The 21,925-nt window shown below is 37.1% G+C and overlaps 1 protein-coding gene across 1 annotated transcript in view; it reads left to right on the forward strand.

The window, feature by feature from the left end:
• RAD54B (RAD54 homolog B) overlaps positions 1-21,555 on the forward strand; it is a 63,372-nt gene extending 41,817 nt beyond the window's left edge. Inside the window, exons 5-15 of the mRNA XM_058025832.1 lie at positions 851-1,138; positions 3,499-3,661; positions 4,341-4,566; positions 10,643-10,850; positions 11,353-11,492; positions 12,058-12,348; positions 13,669-13,844; positions 15,970-16,231; positions 17,530-17,596; positions 17,919-18,119; positions 20,797-21,555. Coding sequence (XP_057881815.1) covers positions 851-1,138; positions 3,499-3,661; positions 4,341-4,566; positions 10,643-10,850; positions 11,353-11,492; positions 12,058-12,348; positions 13,669-13,844; positions 15,970-16,231; positions 17,530-17,596; positions 17,919-18,119; positions 20,797-21,023 — 2,249 coding nt within the window. The 3' untranslated portion in view covers positions 21,024-21,555. The remainder of the gene's footprint in view (positions 1-850; positions 1,139-3,498; positions 3,662-4,340; positions 4,567-10,642; positions 10,851-11,352; positions 11,493-12,057; positions 12,349-13,668; positions 13,845-15,969; positions 16,232-17,529; positions 17,597-17,918; positions 18,120-20,796) is intronic.
• The last annotated feature ends 370 nt before the right edge of the window (positions 21,556-21,925 follow it).

Raw genomic sequence — 21,925 nt, forward strand, 5'->3', positions numbered from 1 at the left:
TTTTTTTTTGGCCTCACTAAGGATCAAAGCCTGTTTATCCAAATTTACACAAATTCAAAAACTGAAGTAAAGAATTCTGAAACAGAGATGTGGCTTTGACCTCTCTGAGTTAAGAAAATAAATTATATGTCCTCTGATTCTTATGTGAGAGCTTCAACCAGTAGACTGCTATTTAAAAGAAGGAACCCCCAGTCTTCCCTACACAGTTCTCTTAAAAGGAAGTGGCAGCTGTAGCTGTATTTTGTAATGACACCAGCTGTAGCTGTGTTTTGGAATTGTATTTGTAGCTGCAGTGAGAATGCCCACCTGACCAAGCCTAACAAGTTTTGAACTTAACTTACTCATAAATCTTGGCAATAATCAGAACATGTTCCAGACCATATGTAGAAGTGAAGATTTCAGAGGCATCTGAATCTTTATGTGTAAGAAAACTAATGTAAAATTATTTAAAAAGTAGAATACACCATTTAGATCAATAGCAGGAGGGGTTAGGAGACTTCTTTTGGGGGCATGAAAGAAAGAGAAAAGGACTTAGGATGGTTATTAAGGGAAACTTCTGGATTTTACCACATGGAGCTACTTTTTAAAAGCTGTCTTAAACAGTTGTTTGACATTCAATAGACTTGGTTGGTGATGAGGATGACTGAGTCTTTGCTCATATACTTTGCTAATTCTGATTATTAGCACTCACATGTCACTCTATTAAGGAGGGAAAGGCTTTATGTGGAACAATTAAATGTTTCAGAATGAGTAACTTTTTCACAGATTTCCTTCCTGCAGATGAGTACTGGTTTTAAGGAAGTAGTACTTGCTGTGTTGTCCTAATTATTTTATTTTTATGTTCTTTTAGGTACTGGATATAAAGCTAAAGAGTTAGACAGCCTTGATGAAGGTCAAACACTGATGGTTGGAGGAAAAGAAATTGAAGTGATGGGTGTAATTTCAGCAGATGATTTCAACAGTGGCAGGTGTTTTCAGGCTGGAATAGGGACTCATGAAACAGATGCATCTGCATTATCTCAAACTAGTACAAAACTATTCTGTAAACCATTCAAAAATGTCTGTCAACACAGTACTAAAGAGAATATGCTCAGAGATTCCCAAAGCTGCAAACCTCGCCATGATCCAAATGCCACAAGTAAGATTGAAATTTTAAAGTTTCTTTAAACATCCTCTGACTCTCAAAAAATATTGAATGTGTAACCTCAATGTATTACTGAAGTATTTCTGACATGCAGTACTGTTATCTAACCATGCTAGGATTTTGTCATGTGTGTTTCTAACAAGTAAAATACTCTACACTGAACCAAGTTTTTCATAGTTGTTACAGATGGCTATGGAAACAGAGTAGTTTCTAAGAGTTTTGCCGAAGACAATGAGTTTACTGATCATTGAAACAATCTGACACATACTAGGAGTTCTAGATGAGTTCCAGCTTCCCACTGGGGTCAGTGGCATACAGCCGTAATGTGACAGCACAGTAATTGCAGTGGAGGATCAGCAATAGAAAAGTTGTGCCACTTTGAGAGAATTGCTTCTGCCAATGCCTGATCCTTCACCAGTGAGTGTACCAGCCAGTGAGTGTAACTAAAACTCAACCAGATATGTTTTGGAATAAATGTTTATAGTTTTGTGCTGAAGAGCCATGAGAGTTCACATATTGTATAGGAACAGGCTGGTTAAGCAGTTGTGTAAGTGGTGTTGATTATTAAGCAGAACTATTTTTTGTCTACAAACCATATAGGAGCTATATTCTGCTGGTAGCTCTGTCTTTCAGATGGAAGATAAAAATGAGTGTAAAAAAATGTTGCTAAGCAGAGCTGTGCTTATTTAAAAAAATACAACTCTTTTTCTATATTCTTACTATAATACCTCCCTCTGAGTTCTTACATCATTTCCTGATACTGTGAGACTTCTGGAAGCTGTTACCTGGCTGCTATGTAAATAAACAATGAAATCTTAGTCAAGTGGTAATTATAAAAGAGCATCCTTATTAACACCAACTTCTGGTCTTAATTTAGCCTGATTACATTTTATCTAAGAATGTTCCTTCCTGAGATTGCAAGATGATGCTGCATTAGCATTCTAACTGAAAATCTGACCAAAGAAGGCCAATATATTCAGCATGTAAATTAACAACTTTGCTGTTTCTGCATTAGTTTGTTAAAGAGTTAAAAGTATTCTAGTTGTCTTCTGTGACTTGTAGTGAATTTGAATACCTTGTATCATATTTTGGGAGCTCTCAACACATCAATGGGTTGGGCTCTCAGGCTTTAGGTTTGCTTACACGGGAGGATCATGTTATTTAATGCCTGATTGCATTAACTCTTGCAGAAGTTACTGAGATACTTTACAAGACCAGGACCTTGATATTGGAACAGTCAGAGGTTTTCACTTCATCATGAAGTCTGTGATTATAGTTGATTAAAATGCAGCTTCTACAGAATGGAAAGCCAGCAGAACAGAGCACAGTGGCAAAGATATAAAGCTACATCTTCCACATACAGTTTTTAAACTTTTAGTCCAGTGTTTATCCAAGCCTTGTTTCCTCCTCATTTTCATGCAGATTTTTGTCAGAAAAGTTATCTTTTTGTCTCCACTGGCTTTTAAATATATACACATGCAATTTGATTTAATCCATCAGAACTCAACTCTTTGTCAGTAGGAAACAAAATCTCCCTGACTGATATAAACCTTCAACCAACCTATTCCCATAAATAAATTATCAGTATAGGTTTACTCTAGTGACATAAAAATACCAGAAGCCATAAATTTCTTTCTCATTCCGTCCTCTGACAATACAGTTTTTCAGTGAAGGTGTGTAGCAGCAGCAGGACCAACCCAAGAATGGACATTGTCTAGCCAAATCATAATGTTTGTAAACAGATTATGGCAAGCAAAACTGTTATTTAGATGTTGCTCAATACTTTATTCTGTCTTTGCCTCTGCATGTCTTCAAACCCATCAACTTCTTTTATTCATGCGCTGTGGCAGTCTTTGTCAGCTCACACTCAATCAGTGGCTTTTACCTCTGTTTCTTGGGCAGGGAAGTCTTTCTGGGCTACTGCAAGACTATCCCCTTGAAATGTACTATTTAGAGTATTTAGATTTTATGTAGGTAATTGGATTTTTCTTGAATTTTCAATTCAGAAGTATTTTGGAACTTCTTCTAATTTATCTCTATGAATTTAACTTTATGAATTCAAAGTCATCAAGCAGCTTTTATTAGGTAGGCAGTTTCACCTCATTCAACAAAACTTCCTCATATTTCTCAGTTTATCATCTTTACCTTTGAGAAAAAAACTATTAAAACTATTTGGAAAGTGTCTTTAAAAGAATGGTTTTTTGTAGAAGGCAATCTAGGTACTTATAAATGTATTTTCAGTCTGAGAATGGTCAATATAATAAACAGTATATTTAACAGTAATTAGATCATTGACTTTAATAAGTTTTGCTAACAGACTAAAAGTAATGCTTGATTATGCTTTGAACTTGAAGATTCTCTGGTTATGCCACGACCAAATGCAAGTCATCAGTGGATGTTCAATAAGGCTGGTTTACCTGTGGTGGATGTAGTTGTAGATCCTTACATTGCAAGTAATCTCCGCCCACATCAGAGAGAAGGAATTATATTTCTGTATGAATGTGTAATGGGAATGAGGTAAGCTAATAATTATCCTTGTAGCTTTTAATACCTATAATATTTTCCTGCCTATGTTTGAAATGTGACATCTTGGGAAGTGTTGAGCAATTTTTCAGTTAATTAATGTTAGTAATTTTCTCCCAAAAGCGGCTGCACAAGTTTTTTCTGACCTAAATGTAGCATCATACTTGCCATGACTTTGCCAGATGTTTTGAGAAGCTAGTGCACCACAAGGCCTGTCATTTCTACATACCAAATTTTGTAAATACAGATATAATCAAAACCATGCTGAAAAACACTGTTTTCTGGGATTTATATTTCATAATTCAAAATTATTCATGTAATTTATAATTCTGGCATTTAGAATAAAAAAGATGTTATTTCAACCTGTTTCAAAAAATACAGCATTGTTTTCAAATGTGTTTTGTCAAGTCATAGATTCTGTAAGGCATTGGATAATTCTAGTTACAGGTAGATTTAAACTTTAGTTTTAGAGGACTAATGAGTTACAGAAAATGAGAATTTGCATTCTAAGATCTTCTAGTACCACTGAATAAAAACCTACAGGAGACATAATAAGTATAAATAGGTTCTTTATACTTCAGAAAACAATCACAGAAGCAAATCCCTGAAGCAGTTGTGGATAGTTACAGATATGTCCTTTAAAATGATGCCAGCACCTCGTTCCCTCTTACAGAGTTAGTGGCAGGTCTGGGGCTATTCTGGCTGATGAGATGGGCTTGGGCAAAACCCTGCAGTGCATTGCCCTTGTGTGGACTCTCCTGCGCCAGGGGCCCTACGGATGCAGACCTGTGCTAAAGCGAGCACTGGTGGTCACCCCTGGCAGTCTGGTGAAAAACTGGAAAAAAGAATTTCAGAAATGGTTGGGAAGTGAAAGGATCAAAGTCTTTACAGTTGATCAGGTAAGATTTATTTCCAAAAGTGGATTAGGTCATTTTTGGCTCAGAATATAGAAATTATGGGGTTTTTTGTCTTTTTTTTTTTTTAACTAGAGACAAAGCCTAGTAAATCTCTGTTAATATTAATTTGTAATACTTTATTTCTTCTTCAGATAATTGTCCATATGGGTATTTTGCTGTCAGTCACCAGTCATAACCCAAGCTCACATGTAGCATATGTCTGTCTCACCTTTCTTCTGGTTTCCCCTTTGGAGTTGTCAAAGGTGACATGCTCCTCCCTGTGCCTCTTCAGCTTAAGGAATTTTCTGTTATGTATCAAAGTGCACACCTTCCCTGTTTACATAACAAAGCCTCTACCTGTTTCTGTGGTAGTTGCTTTTGTTCTGTACTGAAAACTTCTAATTTGTTTTGGCTGCCTGTTTTGGGGTACTTCAGAAGGTTATTCCCTTTACTGTCACAGTCAAGAGTTAGATCTCTGTTGGGATGATTTAAAGTCTCAAGAGTTACCAAGCCTAGAGTCTCAGTGTTAGGTAATGAGACTATCTCTTGTCTCTAGAAGAATGCAGACAAGTACAAATCTTATTAAGAAGCAGGATGATGCTGGTCCCTGTCCCCTCCTGTAGTGAAGCTGTTCCTGCTGCTATTAACATTCACAAGTTCCAGAAGTGGAGAGCTTGTAGTACCTCCATGGGTGCTTGCAACAAAGATGAAGATACTTATCTTCAAAATTATTTTTTAATCTAATAATTTCATACAGGTAGACTGATGAAACAAATAGTACTTCATTCTAAAGGTTATCAATTTCTTACACCAACCAGATTTGCCTTTAGTTTCTTGAATTATCCTTAATGGAAGAATGAATATTTCAGGTGAAGCAGAAGTTTTCAATGAAAGTTTACTTCTTGGTAAACTATACACAATTTTGTAACAATAATAATTTCTTTAAATTTGACTCATTATTGCCAAACTCCTGAAACTGTAGGTCTTCCACTGAAGACAATGCATGTATAATAGGTGCATTGTGCATAATTTGTTTTTCTCAGTAACTTGTTTCAAGTTGTGGAAGTGAAGCAAACTGACTTGCCAGGAACTGTAATATAATATAGGGTGGGATGGAAGAAATGAAATTTCCTAAAAGAAATGGATACAAGGCAAAATATAATATGGCAACATTTTAACCTAAAAGGCTAGTTAGAGATAATGAAACGTTTTCTTGCAGTTCTTATGAATAATGTTGGGAGGAGAAAGCCTGAATGTGATGACAGTTACTATGACCCAAAATGACAGTAGCTTTCACTTTCTTCAAATTTAAATAACTTTAAAACTGTTACTTATCTCATTGGACCTATTTGACTGGGGACACTCAGCAGCTTTAACAGCTGTGTTCCCAAATACCACAGAATACACTGTCATGCAAAAGGAAGACACAATATGACTTGCCTGGGGTATAATGAGGTATTTCACAATAACTTACTGTCTATCTTCTCTGGAAAAACAGCAATTACCATGCTGTTATTTCTCCAGTATAACTTAAAGAAAGAGCTTGTCTCCAGCATTTTCTTCTGTTCTTGTCTATAAGGAATGCATTCAAAGAACTGCTAGACTTTTTAAAATGTTTTCCTCACTTTCACACTGAAATGCCATAACCTAATCCTAACCCTTCAGTAACAAGACTTTTTAACACACCATGATATTATCTTTTAAAACGTGATTGCAGTTTAATTATGTTAATATGCAAATACCACGTGGAGAACATTGCTTTTAAAAGGAAGGTATCTCCACAAAGGTTGCTTTTAGGTCTTGTTAATTCCTATTTTAAGCATTTGCAATGTGTTTGAGAGAATAATTCCTTTATCTGTCTGCAGAGTATCACTTCCTACTGGAGTTGTTTTGATTTGGTTTTGAAGTCAAAATATCTGGAAAAATAATTAATTACAGGTCTGCATTGCTTTATGATTCAGCATTTTTGAATTCACACTTTACCAGCTACATTGGATTTGAACTAGTGCAAAGAAAGGCCTGTTCTAAGAGGAAGTCTGGGACATTATGGACCTCTAATACTGATTGATAATTGCTCCATATGTGGCTCCAGGCAGCTCACTTAAATCTGTCAAGTCACTTTGGGTAATTGTTAAAATGGAGGCTATAATATAGACATATTCTGCAGCCAGTTAAGAGTATGAATTAATTACTTGAAATTAGCTTGTAAATTTATTTTAATTTTTCATCTTTCAACCACTGCTGTTGTTACATACAAATATTAGGAAATACATTATATTTGACTGCAGGAGGCTTGTAAGGGACTCTCCTGCATTTTTTTTTTTTTTTTAAAGAGTTCAAACTCCCCTGCATACTTGATATTTTTCCAGGGGAGGGATGTTGGTGGCTGTTCCCCAGTGCCTCAGGCCACTTTCCCCATCTCAGCTCACGGCCTGAAAGTGTATAAAAAGAAAATGGTTTCTGAACGCTGGGCATCTTCTGGTGCTTGACCATGCCAGGAGAAGTCCAGAGAGGCATTGCCTCTGTCTTCAAGGCTGCAATGTGGAGCCTGTATACCGGGCTGGGACAACATTGGGTCTTCCCTACAGGGCTCCTCTGTGTCTCTGTTCCTGTGTTGGGAAATTTTCTGCTTCTGTTTTGAAAACAGCAGTAAAAATACAACAAGAAAACAGGCAGTTAAGTACAGTCCTGGAAACAACAGGAATGCTCAAGTCCAGTCCCAAACACCTGGAAAAATGGGTGCATGTCCTTGTTACCTGGTCCTTGCTACTCCTTGCTTCCTCTGATGTGCTGGGCCTCCTTGAGAGCAGCATGTGGGCTGATCTGCTGCACGGTACTTTGTGAGATTAATGTGCTGGATTCATCCCATGGATTCATCTGAATCACCTGCTAGGAGGCTCTAAAGGTTGTGATAATTAAGTTGTGCTGCTTTTACAATGTATTACACCATCTGGCTCCAGACTTAGTTGTCTGTGTTTGGTAACTGATCTTGTTTGGAAATAAAAAAACCTTCTAAGGCTCTAGACTGATTTGTTTTCACAATTAGAGAGGTTGCAGCTTGTCAGCTGCACCCATAGCCTGCTTAGTTAGTGAACACCTTTAGGACATAGGAAGAAGCATTCAGAAAATTAGCATCTGGAGCCAAGTGGAAAGGTAAGGGACATCCCACAGAGATTTTTGATTTTTCCAGTTTTATGCATAATTGCAAGACAGGTAGACAATCCTAGTACGTTTACAAGTCTGCACAGAAATACAGCTGTTTCTTTTTTGGAGGAAGCTCTCTGTGCCATTACAGTGACTATTTAGTGTGTGCATTTCCTTCAATAGACAGGAAAATTCTTGGTGTCTTTTGAAGGGAAAGGGCTTGAGGGGTATATAAGAGAGGGGATGGTTGCAGTCATTTTCTGACCAATTATACAGAGATTAGAAATCTATCAGTAGACAGACCTGTTTTCTGGGGCTCATTATGGACTCTTTATTTTCTGAATCCCAGGGTGACCTTACCTGTTGGCCAACCCATCAATGTTAAGGGCTAGTAACAAAGTTAATCAGAGAATAATCGTGAAATATCCCATTGAAATGGACCTCAAGGATCATGCAGTCCAACCTTTCTTGGCAAAAGCACTGTCTGGACAAGATGGCCCAGCATCCTGTCCGGACAAATCTCCACCACTCCCCTGGGGAGATTATTTCAGTGGCTGGTGATTCTCATTCTGAAACATTCTTCTCATGTGCAATTGGAACTTCCTCAGGAGCAACCTTGTACCCATTATCCCTTGTCTTTTCCATGTGACTTCTTGTAAAAAGGGTCTCCATTTTCACTTTAAATAGTGGAACATGGTGATAAGGTCTCCCCTAAGTCCTCTTTTCTCATGGCTGAACAAACCCAGTTCTCTCAGCCTTTTCCCCTGTCACAGGCTTCCCAGTTTGTGGCTCTTCTCTGAACCCTCTCCAGCCTGTCCACATCTTTTCTGCACAGCAGGGACCAAAACTGAGCACAGCATTCCAGTGTGGCCTGATGAGCTCTGAGCAGAGTGGGACAATGACTTCTGGATCTCTGCTGGTGATGCCCTTGTGGATGCAGCCCAGCACCCCGTTGGCTCTCTGTGCCAGCACATTACTGTTTGCTCATGCTGATCTGACTGTCCACCTGGATCCCCAGATCCCTTTCCACAGAGATGCTCCCCAGCTGGGTGGATGCCAGCCCTATGGTGCTGCACACCTGGGTTATGTTTTCCCAGGTGCAAGACCTGATGATTGCCCTTGCTAGACTTCATCAGATTCTTGTTAGCCACTCTCCAGCCTATCCAAATCTTCCTGCAGGGTGGCTCTCTCTTCCAAAGCATCCACTTTCCCACTCAGTTTGGTGTTGCTGGGAAACTTCGTGGTGCACTTGATCCCATCTTCCCAATCACTTTCTGAGGATATTAAGCAGAGCTGGGCCTGACACCAATCCCAGGGGACCCCACTCGTGCCACGCTGCCCATTTGAGGAGGAGCCATTGACCAGCACCCTCTGGGTGCTGCCTCTCAGCCAGTTCCCCCCACCACATGGAGCATCCATCCACACCACAGCCCATCTGCTTTTCAGAGGGAGGCTGTGGGAAACCATTCTAAAGCCTTGGAGAAATCCAGGAGGCAATGTCCACCCAGCCCACACCAACCAAGCAGCTTGCTTTGTCACAGAGGGTCACCAGGTTTGTCAAGCTCAGTTTGTCCTTGGTGAGTTTATGTTGGCTTTTCCCAACTCCTTGCTTCCTCTGACATGTGATAGCTCCCATGAAGATTCATTCCATAACTTTAGAAGTTCCTCCTTTAAACCCTACTTGTAGATGGGATTTAAACCCCTTTAAACCCTACTTGTAGCACATCCCCTGCTCTTCTTTGACTTCTCCAGAAGTTATGCATTGGCCTTGCAATTATGTCAGTCAGCTCTCTTAATACCCCTGGGCAATGTCAGGGCCCATTAATCCATAGGGGTCAAGCTCATGTAAGAGCTCACCCCCACCTTCCTTCACTGACCCTGGTGGGTCTGTAATTAGCCTGGATTTTTGTTCCCAGGGCTGGGGGCCCAGCAGTGCCGGTGAAGACAGAGGTAAAGAAGGTGCTGTGACTAATTCACCTCCTGTTTATTGGTGGGCCAATATTTTCCTTCTGTTTCTGCTTCTTTTTTACATACTTGGAGAGCTGTTTCTTGCAGTTCTCAACATCTCTGGCTAGATTAATTTCTAGCTGAGCTTTTGCTTTTCTGTCTGCATCTCTGCAGGCCCTGGCAATGCCCTTGTAGATCTCAACAGGTATTTATCCACATTTCCATCACTGGTGCACTTTGCTTTTGATTTTGATTCAGAAGCTCTCAGTTAAGCCAAGGGGTCTCTTGCTCCATCTGTTTCCCTTATCTTTAAAGGGGATGAACTATTTTCATGCTTCCAGAAGAGCATCCTTGAAAAAAATCCCAGCACTTGGGAGTTCCTTTGACCTCCATGAAAGCTCCCTGCAGAATCCCTCCCACCTGAGCTCCAAGCAAGCTGAACTTTGCTCTTCTATGTCCTGAGACCTAGAACCAATTCAGTAGGTTAAATAATACCAATAGGATATAATATTCAATAATATAAAATTAAATTAAAATCTACAAAAGGAATTCTGGTAGACTGTGGTAATTTCCTACTGGACATTACAGGCTGAGATCCAAAGTGAATGTACCAGGAGCTACCTGTGGCCCTTCATTATCTTGGCTTTAATTATTCATTTGAAGCTTACCCAAATGCCAGCAGTGGAAAGCTATTACAAGAACTCTGTGCTTTTCACCTTCATGGTAATGTATCTCAGAGGATTTAAAGGCTTAAAAGAATAATAAATTTTCTTTTAATGAGGTGGTAAAATTCGAAATTGCTGTATCAGATCTCTTTCACAAATTAGGAAAGAATCAATAATCTGAAGTCATGTAGGAGACAGTAAATACCTTGTGTCATGTGAGAAGAAATTTCTGTAATTACTGTATTTTTAAGGAATGTGATGATTTTTAAGGAAGTGATCTCCAATGAAATAGTTGTATAATGTATTTTCCTTTATGCCTACAGGACCACAAAGTAGAAGAATTCATCAGTTCTCCACTTTATTCTGTTATGATAATCAGTTATGAGATGCTGTTGCGATCTTTGGATCAAATTCAGGCTGTAGAATTTAACCTCCTGATCTGTGATGAGGGACATCGGCTGAAAAACAGCACTATTAAGACAACTACAGCCCTTACTAGTCTGTCTTGTGAGAGGAGAATTATCCTTACTGGTTAGTATCTATAGTTATTTTCAGTATTTTTTTATGTTGATAGTGCTAGGTTGGGGTAAAAGAAAAGCATGAGATCAGTTGAAATTTTGGCAATGGGAATTAAATGAAGAAATCTCAGGTGTTTAAAAACAGGTTATTTCCAATTGTTTTTACATAAATATGTCAGTCTTCAGGGGCAAGCAAGGAGCCTTAGATCTTCTGTAAGGGAATTGGGACTCTGCACTCAATATTTTCCTTTGTAGTTATTTAATTACATTTATTTAGAATTTGATTCTTTAAATTCCTTTGTCAGAACAATTATATCTGCAGTCTGTTTAGTTAGGAGTACAGTATCTTGTTATTCATGGTAAAGTTTTAGATTCAGGACTCTGAGTCATTCACACAGAAATAAAACATCTGTTTTCAGGATACATTGTCAATATTGACCCCTGCATTCAATGTACTTCCTTCCATCAGTTTAAAGTAAAAATAACCAATTGCGGAATTTTTTTTCTCTTTCAAGGTACTCCAATCCAAAATGACTTGCAAGAATTTTATGCATTAATAGAGTTTGTGAATCCAGGAATACTTGGTTCTTTATCCACGTATAGAAAGATATATGAGGAACCAATTGTCAGATCTAGAGAACCTTCAGCAACAGAGGTATTTGGTTAAAAATCAGTTCTAGAAGAAAATTCACGGTAAAGTGAAATTTGTATTCTATGGAGCAAAGTGAAGCTCAGGACTACTAATAGTAGCTGAAGCTTTTCACCTTCCTATTGACATGAAGTCACTTATTTTTCAAAGGGAGCAGAAGGAGAACACACATGTTCAAATCACCTAATTTCAGCTGCCTATTAATTATCAGGCAACAACATTCCCCAAAAGGCCATGTGCATTGCCATGTGACAATACTTTATCCATTCTTAGCTTCTCCACACCACTGCAAAGTCTGCATGCTTTCACTGCATCTTGAGAATAGAATTCTAGAATATAATTCAAGCCTTGGATGTCATCTGGGACATTATTTTCCTTTGTTTAAGACTTTAAAAACCAGATGTAGAATTAATGCAGTGGTAGTAATTGGAGAAGAATTGGTCATTACAGTGGATGTCAGAAAATGGTATCATACTTTTAAAAGGTTATTTAAATACCTAATTAAAATCATACACAAGATTGTTCTGATGAAATGCAAGATTCTAATTAATTTTGTGCTTTATTCTTTTAGGAGGAAAAGAAATTAGGAGAAAAAAGAGCAGCAGAACTCACACGCCTCACTGGACTCTTTATTCTAAGAAGAACACAGGAGGTTATTAACAAATTTCTGCCCCCCAAAAAGGAGAGCATAATCTTCTGCCGACCAACAACGCTGCAGCTTGAATTGTATCGAAAACTGCTTAGTTCTCGTGTCATTACATCCTGTCTGCAAGGCAGGCTGGAAAACAGTCCCCACCTAATATGTATAGGAGCTCTGAAAAAACTTTGCAATCATCCATGTCTTCTGTTTAAAGCTATAAAGGTATCTATTTGCACGGGGGTGTGTGTTTGCAATTAGTCATTTCAGCAGACACGTGTCACTAAAACTGTTATCAATGTGCATGTTGCTTAAGGTCATTTCCATACTCTCACATGCAGCTTGCTCTAGGAAGTCTGCTTTCAAAAGCACAAGTGTTAGGAAATCTGAATGTGCTCAGGAAGAGTATCTCACCAGTTTCCTATTGCCTTATGCTGTTTCCTCTTTCTTAATGTATTTTCCATCTTAACCTTGTCTCTGAATATCTGTAAAAATACATATAAATGTGAATTTTACAAAGAGCACTGTTAACTAGAGATTACTAGTCTAGATTACTAGTATTACTGGTCTGCTGGTTTCTCTGAAAGCTCCCTGTCCACATGATATTTTCACTTTTTCAAGCTTAATGACCCTGGGAGCTGCAGGCTCAAGATGTCAGTGGTACTAGATGTCCCCATTACCGCTTGTCCTAGGGTTGTACATAAAAAAATGTTTTTATTCCCATAGGCAAATAGTATGATAATTAGAACTTGGTAATAGTAACTTCAATGGCCACTAGCTGAAGTCCAAGTAAGGTGGGTGGAAATGTAAATCTTTCTTTAAAGATGTAATATGCACAGTGCAGTATCCCTCTAGCTTTCAATGCTGCCAAGTAAAGTTCATTACCTTTACTTCATAGTATAAGCATTAGAAACCTTTCATATGCAAAAACACAAGCCTTTATTAAATATAGGGATGGAGAGGACTGTATGTGCAAATAATTTATTGCCATTGTGGTTTTGGCATTTGAGTGGTCTTTTTCCTCCCTGTGAAACATTGATTTTCTAAGTACAGCAAAATACTACCTGTGTTTCTACTATTTTATTGGTTTTGTTTGCCAGCTTTTCTTCATTTCTAGTATTAATTACAGTATTTTCCCAAACAGAGTGAATGATTGGGAAGTTTCATAATAATTATGGGATTTAGAAAGAATACGCAATGTATTGATTTCCTCCTCACTCCCAAGGTTTAGATATATCTTTACTGTGGAAATACATTTGTATGGTTGTTTAAGTAGAGAACTTGTACACATTTTTCAGTTCCAAATATTTCAACTTTCTCCTTAGCTTCAAACAATGTCTTAGATTAGAGAATGTAAACTAATATAAGCTATAAGTATTTTAAAACTTTACTTTCAATCTTGTGTTGGAAGGTTGTCATGCTCACATAATACATTGCTTTGTGGCAGCTTTTTATGCCTCCTTTTGTCTTTGTGATAAAAATATAGCAATCTTAAAAATTTATGTTAGAGGGGATATGGAATTTTAATCCTTTTCTTTTCAACAGGAAAAAAGCTGTGATCCTATGTCTGAGGAATACGATGAGTCCAGCCTCTATGAAGGTGTAATAGATGTCTTCCCACAAGATTATACTTCAGACACTTTCTGTGAAACTGATTCAGGAAAATTGCAGGTGCTGGTGAAGCTGTTGGCAGCAATCCATGAGCTCAACTCTTCTGAAAGGCAAGTGTGAAAGAAAGGTACAAGGGAGGTAATGGGAGTGACCTTCTGGATATTGATTTGCTTTTCAAATGCATGGGAGTATAACATTCAAAATAAAGGTATTGCAGCTGTTTGCAGGGGTGCCAAATTAATTTAAACATTGTAGTCCTGGCTTTCTTGTTAAATTGTGAATTCAGAACTTATAGCTGACATAATTTTTAAAGATGGTCTTCATATTTTTTCCAGATAGTGATACTTCTATTTTTTACACTGTAAAGCAAGTGAGATGGTTTGCTACAGCCCTTGTGCTGCACCCTGTACTTGCAGAGGCTTTCCAGTTCTTTGTATCTTCATGAGAAGATGTGTTAATCCATGAAATTGAACTGAAATATTTTCATTACAAGATTATAAGTTATTTCCTCTTTAATCACGCTTAACTGCTCACTGCTTGCTGCCTTTTCTAAAGTTCAGGGCAAACATTCTCCACAGATAAACTTACCCAGCAACCACTTATTTCCTCTGTGGTAAATGCCACTGACTTGTAGGAAAACTTCTGGCTATCATGGAGTAATAGGATGCACACGATTAATTTCTGTGCACTTGCTGATTTGTGGGAATCTCACATGATATAGTGTCCCAGGATAATTTTTTATGGATTCATTCCTTAAAGCCCAACTGTTCCAAAAGTATTTAACTTTTAACTTTTATTTCAAGTGATGTTTGAGTAGGACACACTGTAATTCAGTAGTGGGAAGTAAGAGCAGATCTCTTGACACTGATGGAATGGAATCTGAAGGTACTTTCTTTTCACAAATCAGAAAGTTGAGCCTGTTCTGGAGTTTATGTACTTAGCAGCCATTGAAACCAGTGACAGCTGAATATCTAAAAGTACTGGCCTTAGTTTGTGTAGGTCAGTGAAACCAGGAGTGTCAGTAAAACCTGCATCAGGTACTCTTTAGCAGTACTTTAGGGGCTGCTGATTTGAGGCATTACCTTATGCCTTAAAGTTTTGTTGCATTAATACAGTGCAGCTCATGTTTATTTTTCTTTGGTTTCTCTGCTTTCGTTGGTACTGAATAGTTTTTGCAATATACAAACTCATTTCTAGTCCTAATCTTAAGTTTATATTCTATTTTTGAGTGCAGACAAAGATGTGACTCTTAATGTTGACTGACGAAAAAATAAGTCTTGCAAAGTTTTTACAAACAGATCATGGATGTAGTTCAGCTGTAAAGTGTAATAATAAAAATATTCTAAAACACTTCTAATATGTTAATATTTTAATTTTCCCCTGAAATTATTTGTCTATTCAGAACTTGTTTTTAATCAAAATTATTTTTAAAAAATAATAAAATGTATCATTACTTTTTAAAAAATGAAATATATTGCATTTAATTTAGATGACTAAAGACCTCCAAGTGAGATCTGGCAGAAAATCCCTGTTCTTTCACTTATGGCTTATATTCAAAAGATATTTATCTACTTAGTAGAATCATCCTCAATATTTGGGAGGATAGAAATGCTGGATTTTCAAACCTTTGCAACCTAATTAGACAAAATTTCAGAGAAAATAGACCAACATAGCTTGGGCCATTACTGTAAGGGATCAGACCTTTCACTAGTCATCCCTGTTCTTTTCAGCCATAAAATGTAGGAAAGTCTCTCTGCTGTCCTACTCGACTTTCATTATGATTTTTGTTAGAATTTTCTGAGGTTTTCTGTAGGAATTCATAGTAGCTTTTTCAGTAAGTAGAGTTTTATATATACATTTTTTATTAGCTCCTACAACATCCTTTGCAAATGCTGTCTTAACAACAGTTATTTTGTATAAACAGATTTAAAAAAAAAAAATCTATCTTTGTGATTGGTTCTGAATGCTGCAATCTGCATTATGCCATATTCTGTTGCAAAAGGAGACATTAATTATTTAACACTTGAATGCTTGACTGTAAGTATAAAGCATCCAGATCTGGTATGTGCTTCTAATTAACTGGAAATGTTTTATATTGTAGAAAGTAAAACTAACCCTGAGTTGATGTGGAATTTTTCACCTTAATTTTATTTTCTTCTATGTGTTCAGTGATTTGTTGTTGGACTTTAATTTTACCAAGGTCTGTGTTGATGACTTTGTTTTACTGTTTGACAGAGTTGTGTTGGTATCCAATTACACTCAGACATTAAATGTATTACAAGATGTATGCAAACATTATGGATACTCCTATACCAGACTGGATGGCCATACTCCTGTCTCCCAGAGACAACATATTGTGGATGCTTTCAATAGCAAATTCAGCCCAGCTTTCATCTTTTTGCTAAGTTCAAAGGCTGGTGGAGTGGGACTGAACCTGGTTGGAGCATCTCATTTGATCCTGTATGATATTGACTGGAATCCAGCTACAGATATTCAGGTCTGGTAACAACTGTGTACATGTGGGTTGGGATGGGCATCAAATGAATTCTTGACTGATTTTGAATTGCCTGACTTTACATGTCTTACTGCTACCAATTATCACATTGTGTCTGGACAAGTACAACAATGAGGGAAAACTCTTCCTGAGAAGAAAAGAAGAAATATTTCTCTGTCATATTATATATACTGGGATCAGTAGAAGCCCTCTTGCAGTAAAAAATAAAAAGATTAAATTCTAGTTTCTTCAGAGGAGTGAGTCATGTATCCTCTTTGTCTCTTGATGTCTTTTTATCTGGAGAGTTGCTGTGTTTCTAAAAAGAAAAGGAAAATGGGATTAGATTGCATGGCAAATGTTGCTGTTGATTTGCAATCCCTGAGAGAAAGGAAGAGACTGATCACAATTGCAAGAATGAGAAAATCACATGGCAGTGATGCCAAAAGAAAGAAAAGAAAGCCAATGCTGTGCTATTCTTGTAAAGGGACTGTTGGCCTCAAGGGATTATTTAGTTGGCATAAGAGTCTTCAGTTAAAATAGTCCTTAAAAATAACAATTAAAGAAATCTTTTTATGAACTCAGTAAGAAACTTTTTATTGTAGAGTAATGCTGTGTCCTTAATACCTGAAATAAGCCCTTGCTCCTCTTCCCAGGGTGAATTAGTACCCTCATGTGGTCACTTGTCTTGTTGCTTGAAAAAGTCTGGTAAATCAGACAAAATTGCTACAGGCTGCCAGAGACTGCAAGCCTGTTGTGTGTGTTTGTACTGAGGATGTAGGTGTAACCCATACATTTTTTAAAAAAAGATCATATAGAAGTACTCAGTTTCACATTTTGTTTGTTTAAGAAATAAAAGAGGTGCAAACAATAATTTTTAGAATTTCAATAGAAATGTAAAAGTGATTTTTAAAAGCATATTGTGGAAAAAAACAATTTTGAAGATGGGGAGAATGATCAGTATTCCTGAAATATTAAATAGTTGTTAATGCTTGGAAAACAAATATGAAGAGGGGATTTCTTTCAGGAAATAATTGAAACACCTACTTTCCTACTTTAGTGTACAGAAAGGAAGAGAAGCATAAATGGCAGAAAGTAAAATATATTTTCAAAACTGTTTACAATTAATACTAGAAAACTTATAGAAACAATCACAGAGAACTATTGGGGAATGCATTATCCAGACAACATCTCTTTGAAGAAGTGGGCAGAACTGGTAATGCTGTCAGTGAAGGCTACAAGCTTTAGTGAAGTATCCCTGTAGAGCAGGCTGTTAATGCTCTTCATCTTCTTGCTTTCCTCAGGCAATGGCTAGAGTGTGGAGAGATGGTCAGAAACATGCTGTCCACATCTACAGGTTGCTAACCACAGGTCAGAGATGGTGCTCAACTTACCCAGAGTGGGACAGATGTTGACATTTTGTCCATAAAATAAAGAGAGAGAATGGTTTTGGAAATAATTTGTTCTTTAAAAATATATATTATTAGTTCTTTAAAAATGTATATTTGTTCTGAGTTCAGTTAAGATGGAGAGATCACAGTGATTCACTTGCCTTTGCTTTGCTTTTTCTGAAATAACTGAAAATAGTGATTTAGCATTTCCTGTGTATATTGTTACCAAGAAATGGATTTGACTTCTTTGTAAATACTGGTCAAAAATTATCCCAATTTATCTGTTTTTCTTTTCAATACAGGTTCAATAGAAGAAAAGATTTATCAAAGACAGATCAGCAAACAAGACCTTTCTGGGGCAGTTGTAGACCTTTCCAAGACATCTGAGCACACACATTTTTCTATTGAAGAGCTTAAAAATCTCTTTACTCTACATGAAGATTCCAGCTGTGTTACTCATGACTTGCTTGAGTGTGACTGTATGGGAAAGGTTGACCATCAAAGTGAGTTTGTTTTTCATTATCTCTGGCCACTGCTGTGGAATCCATTCTTTATATATAGTTTGTCTCTGGAGAAAACTTTGATTCTCAGTAAAAGAGGATTGAAATAATGAGGTTCATTATGGAATCTTCCACACACTGGCTGATTTATCTAATCCATAGGAGTCCCTCATAAAAGGAGGAGAAGATTAATTTCTTGCAGTAACAACCAGTTCATTTATCATGCAAGTAGCAAATATGCACATATATCCTTTCTGTAGGGACCTGTCTCCTGTTCTTCTGGCATATCAAAGTTGTTTTCATACCTTGCTCTGTACAGGTATATAGGTTTAAGTTGGAAACGGAGTTTAAAAAGTAAATGATCATAAGTTATGTTTGCATGTTAACCATTTTTGTTTTTATAGCTCATCTAGTCTCTTAAAGGAAAGAGTGTCTATTGCCTTGGTGTGTTTCTCTTTTGGGGTGTGAAATATCCATGTACACTATTTGCATGAGTGATAGTGTGGTACCAATACTGATGTCTTCTAAATACACACAGAAACCTCAATAAAAAGAGCTCAAGAAATGGGTACAAGAGTGTGTTCTCAATAGACAGGGACAGGAAAAGAAGTAATGCAGACCCAGTACTTTTTTCCTTGAAGGTTTGCATGTTCCCAGGTAATAGGTTACACTTGTACTTCTTTCTCATCTCATTCTAACCAAAATGAGGAAGACTTGGCTAGTGTCAGCACAGGGCTTCTGTAGACATAAGAATTTGATTTTCTCCTTTATTTTTGCTCCATATGCTGATTTAATCATCTTTGTATCTTTCTTTAATGATTGAAAAATTAGACCTTCTGTTTCTTCATAAGTGATTTTCTAAATTTATCATTCTCCATTTAAGTACTATTACAGGATCTGTGAGGGAAAGGCACCTTCTGAGTTAAATGTTGGCCACATTTTCCCAGTGGCATGCAGTGAGGCATGTGTGGCTCCTGGATTGCAGAAATCCAGAGAAATTTTGTGTTGCTACTGTGATGAACACTGGTGCTTGCAATTTTATTTAGCAGCTTGCAGTTGTCTTAACATCTTGAATTCTTGTCTTATGCTTTGAACATACTTTGGTTTCATCAATTAAATCACAACATTGGCCTCATGGGTTCTGTGACTTTTTCAAGAGTAGTTCCTGTTCCCAGTGAACAAAACCTTTTGGCAATAAATCAAGGAAAATCCTGAAGGCCATTATTAGACTTAAGGGGTGGTAATGATAGTGTGAGGGGAAGGTTTGACTTCCTAAAAACAGAGGACAAGCTGGCTCATTGTCTCCCTAGTCAAATTGTTCTGAGTCATGGCATTCAGTTTGATCACCCCAAAATGCAGCTACCACTAGCTGGTCTCTTTGCCTTTCCTAAGAACAGAAAACTCAAATTACTGCATCAAGAACCAGATTCCAGGTTACTGGGGATAGATTCTGCTATACAGAAAAGTCAAGAATTTCCAATGATTTGTCTCCTCCATTTCTAGCAAGTTTGATTCAAAAGATGAACTAAAGAGGAGCCAAACAATATAATGCAGGTCTCACAGCCATCATCTCCTGTGGTCCATTCACACTAGGGTCATCTTTAGGAAACTATAGGGGTCTTGAGAGAAGGATATTTCCTGTGCATGGATCATGCAGATGGGTTGCTTGCTATTCTGCTGCCCTTCACATCAGCTACAAAGCTATAAGCCTGTTGTTTTACCTGATCATCGTGTGCTTTAGGAGTTAGGAAGGCAGAATCTGCAAATGCATCTATTCTAAATTTTCATCTGGCCAGTAAAAAAATGTATTTCAAGTCTACTTCAAACATCATATGTCAGTCAAAAGGAAAGTTTTGTGATTATGAATCTTTATGGGCTCTCAGAAACTTAAAAATACCATGAATAGTCTGAGTCATGCTGCTCATATCACTGGTGTTTCCTAACGAGCACATAATACTGCTATGAAAAGATTTGATGACAAGTTTTAAACCAGTAACAGTACTGATGCAATTTTTTTTCATACAAAATTATTTCTTCATTTATCCCATGCATCAGGTGAATCATAAAGCCATCAATGTGTGACGTGCACTGCAATGACCTGATGCTATTTGGGGCTTTAGGATCCTCTCTTAAAAGTGGATTAATCTCAGAGGAATAGTCTTTTCCTTACTGTGATATACATTATTGTGTATATTGAACAACTTGGCATAATCTGGATGTACAGACTGTACATATCTAGTGTGCTGAGTCAATGAAACAGCTACTAAAATTATTCTTAGCTGGCTGGAGTGATTCCTCTGGGAAGAAATTGAAGCTATCATGAATTTTGCTGCAACATACAGCTAGATTCAGATTTACCCAAAGAATGAGAGCAGGCCAAATGTCACAGAATTAGGAAGACAGAGGAAGGGAAGTTGGCAAATAAGATATTCCTTTCCCATCCATGTGTAAAAGGATTTGTCTTTATGCTAGCATGTGGTAATTTTGATAACCTTGATCACTGAGCAAGAAGCAGCCTTCCCTCTCTTACTGTGGATATATGTTTGGATTTTATTGGTACAGAATGATTATATGTGCTGTTCTATTTTCTCTTGTTTGTTATCACCAGCTGTCTTATTGATGCAGACTGAAATTTTCTGCCTTAGTTTTCTCTGATTAGTCTACTGCATCATTTTTTCAGATACTTCCTCAGAAAAGCCTCCCGTATCTAGAAGCTGCCAGCTTGAACAAAACCATGGGAAGCCTAATTCAAAGAAGCCACTTTCCATGTCACAGCTGATGCAATGGAAGCATTTCTCTGGGCAACATCAGACTCTTGCTGATCCTTTCCTTGAAAGGATAAAAGAAAATGTTTCTTTCATTTTCCAGAATGTAACCAATCCTACTTCCCCACCTAATAAAACTTGAGTGTCTTTTTCTGCCTCCTTCTTGTCATATAGGCCTTGTAAACAACTGATGTGCAGTTACCTATTGGTGTTTTGCCCAGTTCTGTGTGTTTCTCGTGAGGTTTCTGGGTAAATGTGATTCCTGGTGTTTATACAAAGTTACAGTTATTACTAAGTTAATCATACCTGCTGTAATTATAATACAGATTTTTAAAACCAACTTTGCTTTCCAGTATTTTGTTCCTCTGATATCATATATGCACATTGATTTTTATGCACATTACTACTGTAAGTCTACTTTGATTTATAGTTTTCATTTGATCATAATAATTTATTGCTTGTAAAGCTGGCAACTCTTCAGCCAAATTTTATAAATTAGGCAATGCTATATACATGTATATAAGGAGACTGGTTGGATTTTCTTATAACAATGTTATGTGTCTCTATAAATGCAGCTTCATAATAAGGTAGATTTTTTTTTCTGTTGAATTTACAATTTAATGAAATTCAGAGCAATAGTCACTAATGTCCAAAATTCTGAGGGCATGGCTTGATACTGTGTCAAAATATTTTAAAATTCTCCTATTGTTTTTACTTAGGAAAATAAACTATTTCTCAGACATACATAGTACAGGATTATCTTCATTTTATTAGCTCCTTTTAAGAATGTGTTTTGTCAGACTGAAGTACTGAGCATTTTTATACTATATTTTATAATGACTGTATTACTCCTCTTTGAAGACATAAACATTCAAAATCAGTTTGTAGCTTTTAAGTTAAGTACTTTGAAATGCCCACAAGAGCAGAAGAATGGATAATTTTCAGAAATACTGCAAACTTACAGAATTTGAAGGACCCTGAGCAAGAAGAGAGCTCCATTGTCATAATCCTGCATTTTGTTTGATATGATGATATATGGTATAT

The sequence above is a fragment of the Melospiza georgiana genome, chromosome 1 (assembly GCF_028018845.1).
Source record: "Melospiza georgiana isolate bMelGeo1 chromosome 1, bMelGeo1.pri, whole genome shotgun sequence".
NCBI lineage: Eukaryota > Metazoa > Chordata > Aves > Passeriformes > Passerellidae > Melospiza > Melospiza georgiana.